A 6,000-nucleotide genomic window follows, 5' to 3' on the forward strand; every position below is an offset into this window, starting at 1 on the left:
GGAAGCACTGAGCTGGCTAATTGAGGTTATTCTGTGTGCTTTATAAATATTTTCTGACGAGGATAGGCTACACAATGCCTCTGAGACTTATAAAGCAAGGTGCAATACCATGCAGCAGGCATGTCATGTTGGAAATTTAGCTTTTCATGTAGCCACCTCTGATGAAATCCTGCCTTTTCTATTTTGGATAAAGTTAAGCAACATAATATAGTTATAAAAAATTAGTAAATGTTTCTAAAATGTTGCTATCAGGCATGATGTTGCCTTTTGTGCTAGGCTATATGAGCAAAGTTCTCGCTCAATAAAAAAAAGGATGTATGGAACCACACTGTATTTAAGTTTGTTCTGTATGTGGAAAAAAAACACATCATTTGATTTTTAATATTTATTTCTGCAACGTAGTGACAAAATCTACTACAAACATGGTCATATTTGATACGGATTGTTTTCCACTTGATCAAGGGCCTGTTTAGCCAAAAGGTCCAATGGTCATGCCCCTTTAAATATTAAAATGTCAAACATGCTCTTCAAAGTTCATAATAAAATTGTAGTTTACATTGAATCATTATGAAAAATATATTCTTAATGTACAAAATCTTGCATATTACACATAATACAATAAACAGTCATACAGCATATAAGGAGACTGAAGACACTAAACACTTACTTTAACACTCTAACATCGCAACATTTGGCTATACAGTATATAAAGATGCATAATACTCATTAGATGGGTCGTTCCACGAAATGTGTGTCTTTTGTGTCCCTCTGATATTTTAAGTAGAAATTGTGTCAATTTTAAAAGCCTGGTTATATTAAAATGAAGTGCACTTTAATTTAGTCCACATGGAAAATCAAATAAATCAGATTTTTTTTTATATGAAAAAAAATCTGCATTTTGACATGTCCCTCTAAGCATCCTCTGTGACTTCTAGTGAAATTTTAACCAACTTAACACCAACATTTCTCCAGGTTTTCACCATCATTGTAAAGCCCTAGTTATTTTGTTGCTTATACAAAGTCATTTCTGAAGATTATTATTTATTTCATGTGAATAGCGATTCATTTTAAGATTTAAAAAAAAAAGTCAACCCTGTTACGTGATTTTGTTTTAAGTATATTGAACATCTTATAGTCAAATGAAAGTGTAAAGGCAGGTGAGCTGGTTTTACTCTTTTTGGCAATTTTCTGGTGTTTTGTGGTGGAAAACTGAGCGGGTCGAGCATAACACGTCAACCCTGTTACCCATAGATAGATAGGCTAGCCATTTTTTTATAATTACATTTTGTTTGTGAAGCTTGCATTCAATTGCCCCTTCTGTTGCACACAACAAGCATCCATTCCCCATCACAAGGGGATTTATAGCTAATTTAAGATGAAATTGTCAACCATTTTACAGTCAACCCTGTTAATTTATTTGGCACTTAATAGGCACTTACTGTAGTATTTTTTTTATAATTCAATCTCTTGAGACGGGTAAATGTGTTTTTTTAAATTAAGTTAAACATGTGCTCTTTATGACAGAATGTAAGAATAAGGTGAAATCAAAAGTTTTCCACAACTCAAAAGGCACCTAAATGGTGGAACGACCCAGATGAGCTTTGATTATTGTTCATTGTCCAGATCTTTTAGGACTGTCCATACTCTGGGAGGGATATCTCATCAGTCTCTAGTATCCTGGCTGGTGTTGGTGGACATACCAGAATATAATCCAATTCTTGGTGCTGGACTTTTTCATAGACACTTTGCAGACCATTGATTTTGGGTAGGTGAGCCTGTTGGTAGTAGGAGTCTCTTTGCAGAGTGTTTCGCGGCAGAGAGGCTGTCTTGGAGAAGGTTGAGAGGTGTGGTCCATGGGAGAGGCTGGTATTGGCTCTAGTGGCAGAGGGGCTCCAGCATCGGTCTGAGTGGCCTAGGATTTTACACTCACTGGTGCAGGCCCAGAGACCTGTGGAAACAACACACCAGCCAAAACAGTTAGACCTTGATGAACCATGCTGCAAATGTTGGGGGTATTATAGCCTTCATTTTATGATACACCATTATCATTTAATATCTTGCCATAAAGACCTTGAGAACATCACAGAGAATAATGCCTTTCATTGAATTTTTAATAATGTGTCATCATTGTGACATATCATTGTGTCTGAAATCACATTAACATCCTGTGATTGATTAGTAGTCCTTACTGTTTATCGGTGGGGAGTCTTTTTTGTGGCCATCTCCACTGATGTCAGAGTCGCTGTCGTTAAAGTCACTGTCTCCTTTCCCACTGTCCTTTCCACTGAACTGAGGATCTCGCGCGGAGATGGTTGTGAATGAATTACCCTTCCATATGGTTATGGGTCTGAGGGTTTCTTTCCTATAGCCAGGCAGTGTCGAATAACCCTGTGAAGAAGCAAACACAATACACACACACACATATTAGTTGTGATGGAAAAGCCAACAGCAAAACAATTGACAGCCATTCCATACAGCGAGCCAAAATGACTTACCTCCGAATGACCCTCCATTATTCTGTTGTCAAAGACACACTCTTTTACTTGTCTTCCATCATCAGGGGCTGTTTTTATTGTGTTGCTTGAGGCCAACGGTGCTTTCTCAGGGAAAGGGTGCACATCAAACACATTGCTTTTGTGGTTGGTGATCAATGAATCAATTTGTCTGCTCTCCCCCTTCTCCACATGTGGCATGTCTTCATTTTCACTGTATCCCGCCTCTCTCTTAACCCGTTTGCGTCGACTGCAGGTGGTAGTGATTAAGATGATTGCTAGCAAGAGGAGGGAGCAGCTCCCTGATAGGACTATGATAATGGCTATGTCCCATTCAAAGACCTCAACACTGCCGTTTTGGACCCTACCAGGAACACTGGGAGGAGTGCCTTCGATGAGAGTGAGGTGTATAGTGGCTGTGGAGGTCAGAGAAGGTGTCCCATTGTCATTGACAGCCACTAGGACTCTCAGTGTTTCAGACGGATCATAGTTCAGCTCATGAGTCACATGTATCTTCCCAGTAACCTTATTGATAGAGAAACCCAAGTGTCCCCCCTCCGTGATTTTGTAGGACATCTGCGCGTTAATGCCTTCTTCGGCATCTGTGGCCTTTATCTGGGTGACAACATAGCCTGCAGGTGCGTCTTTGGGCAGGAAAATCTCAGCTGATCCCTTATTAAGGATGGGCTCTATGATAGACGGAGCGTTGTCATTCTGATCCAATATTTTTAGATTGATGATGGCACTGCTCTGAAGCTGGGGTGACCCCTCATCGCTTGCCTGGATGTGTACCTCCAGATGTTTCATGACTTCATAGTTGAAGCTTCTCAGTGCATATATTGAACCAGAGATTGCATTCAGAGATACAAACGTGTTGACAGGTGATCCCATTATAACACTGTCTAAAAGTCTGTATGTAATTTTGCCATTAGTCCCCAAGTCTGCATCTCTGGCTTCAACCGTGGTTATATATGCCCCAGGTGCATTATTTTCCACCACAGAAACTTCATAGATAGGCTTAGTAAAGTGCGGGGCGTTGTCATTCTCGTCGCTTAGCCTGATGGTGTATTGTGTGATTTTTCTCAATGGAGGTGACCCAAAATCTTCAGCCATCACTGTTAAATTGTACTCACTAATCTTCTCCCTGTCTAGGAATGCGGCGGTGACAATCATGTAGCTGTCCTCATAAGCCTGTTGAAGTTTGAAATGATCGTGCCCATATAAAGTACAGTGGACCTGGCTATTGACGCCCGAGTCCCTGTCCGAGGTGCTGATCAGCGCCACTAGGCTGTCCTTGTCTGCTGTCTCGCTGATATATGCGATGCCTGTTGAGATGGAGGTCATTGGCGTAATACTGATTTCTGGGGCATTGTCATTAACGTCTTTGATATGAATTATTATTTTACAGACGGCGGGGGTCGGGTTGGATCCTAGATCAGTCGCCTGAACGTCTAATTCATATGTTTTCTTGGTCTCAAAATCCACTGGGTTCTTAAGTCTCACGCGCCCGGATTTACTGTCCACTTCGAAAAGTTCTCTGATTTCTGCAGAAACCTGTTTTCCGAACCCATAGCCCACCTCTCCATTTAAACCCTCATCTGGATCAACTGCATTTAAGTTCAATAAAACGAATCCAACCTGTGCGTTCTCGGGCAAAGTTACCGAGAAATTATTCTGGTCAAAAACAGGACGGTTGTCATTAAAGTCTGTCACTTTTATTGTTATTTTCGTTGAACCCGACCTATAAGGGTTTCCTCCGTCTGTGGCAATAAGCTCCACCGCATAAGATGACTGAGTCTCCCTGTCTAGCTCTTTCATTAGCACCAACTCCGCATATTTAACCCCATCTGCTCTCAAAAGCACATCAATTGAAAAATGACTGTTGACAGAAATCTGATAGCTTTGGATGTAGTTTGAACCGACATCTGCGTCCTCGGCTGGGTCCAAATGAATACGGAACCCCACGTCGGCATTTTCAGAGATCTCAACTGTAGATTCCTTGTTTGGAAACTCCGGAGAGTTATCATTGATGTCTTTTACCTCCACCTCGACATGGATCAATTTGTACCTCTCTTTTGAAAAACTGACAACATCAAAAGTGATGAGACACTGTAAAGTGTGCCTACATATTCTCTCTCTGTCAATCCTCTCCCCGACAGAAAGCTCCCCGTCGCTTTCTCTCACCCGGATAAAAGAATCGTTGAATTGTTTCATCATCCTGAAATTAGTATTGGAGCCGAAAGAGGGACTCAAGGACATGTCCTTGGCCAGGTTACCGATCACTGTTCCTGGACTTCCCTCTTCATTGGTCTGGTATTTCAGAGTATTTCCCTCAGACTCGGCTAGTGAAAAAAATAACATTTGTAATCCAAAAATCCACCCATGCCAACCTGTTAAAATGCCACACATCATGTTCAAGGCCGCGGTGGGTTTGTTAGTTAACAGAGCCAAGCCGTTTCACTTTCACTCAACCGATTTGACCACTTCACCTGGTGAAAATGCCTGCCGTCTACAGCAACAACAGCACCTTCTCTGAACTGTGCTGAAAGTCCGTTGTTCATTGCGCGCTGCAGCCAGTCAAGCAGGCGCGCTTGTTGCCTGCCGCCTTCCACACAGCTCCAAATCCTGCAGTGGCGAGGAGGTTTATACAGCTACGCATGCTAATGAGACGAAGTGTGACCAATCCTCCGCTTTAGAATTAAAAATAGCCCTCATGAAAGACCTCTAAGCCTGTTTTCAATGTACATAGCGCTAAAGCAGCAAAATAAAAAGGATATGCTCTGCTTGGAGTCAAGCCTCATGCATGGGTTTGTATCATCTGATTGCAACTGTCTTTGGTTGATATTGTGTTTGTTTGTTATATGTTTATTACGATAAAATTGCATTGCTAATGATTTATGTTGTTGTTGTCATCTATTGTACACGTTCCTCTAATAGGTTTTGTAGGTAAAAACAAAAGGTTAAATAAAAGTAGACGAGAGATGAAGACTGGCTTTGGGGTATTCAGCTAGACTGCGGGTCACTATGGGTGTGTGAGAAGGAAGATATAGGTCAGGATGGATCAGTTTCCATAGGCCAGGTTATGAGTGTGTGTGTGACTATCTAAGCAACACAAAGCAATAAAGTAACATACATGCTTGTTTTTCTGCTGTATGGTAACCTGGTGAATTACATCCGTCTTATGGCACCCGGACTGTACTGCTGACTTGCAACTTGTATCTCTTGTAGATAGCAAATGATACACAGCGAGAACAAAGGGTGAAAACAAAGAACACCCATTCTCATATGTTTACAATGCACTTATTCAACAGAGAAGTTAAACTTTTGTCCTAATTGATCAGTTCACTCAAACATTCTTTTTTTTGGGGGGGGGGGGGGGGGGGGGGGGGGTCCTCATTAAAACAAAACACCATCTTGAAACCTTTAAGTAGCAGCAAGTTATTCAACTTCAGTTCTCAGTTAGTTCCAACGTTTGAATTCTATGCTGTCTGCCATCCACTGCATGACA

At 41.3% G+C, this 6,000-nt stretch overlaps 1 protein-coding gene across 1 annotated transcript; it reads right to left on the reverse strand.

The window, feature by feature from the left end:
• Positions 1 to 370: 370 nt before the first annotated feature.
• LOC110501405 (protocadherin-8) lies at positions 371 to 5,762 on the reverse strand. The gene is made up of 3 exons (XM_021578953.2): positions 2,496 to 5,762; positions 2,190 to 2,388; positions 371 to 1,948 (listed from the first exon to the last, which is right to left on the reverse strand). Exons 1-3 carry the CDS (start codon positions 4,902 to 4,904, stop codon positions 1,629 to 1,631), a joined length of 2,928 nt encoding a protein of 975 aa, XP_021434628.1. The 5' UTR covers positions 4,905 to 5,762; the 3' UTR covers positions 371 to 1,628.
• Positions 5,763 to 6,000: the final 238 nt, after the last annotated feature.

Source organism: Oncorhynchus mykiss, chromosome 22 (assembly GCF_013265735.2).
Source record: "Oncorhynchus mykiss isolate Arlee chromosome 22, USDA_OmykA_1.1, whole genome shotgun sequence".
Taxonomy (NCBI): domain Eukaryota; kingdom Metazoa; phylum Chordata; class Actinopteri; order Salmoniformes; family Salmonidae; genus Oncorhynchus; species Oncorhynchus mykiss.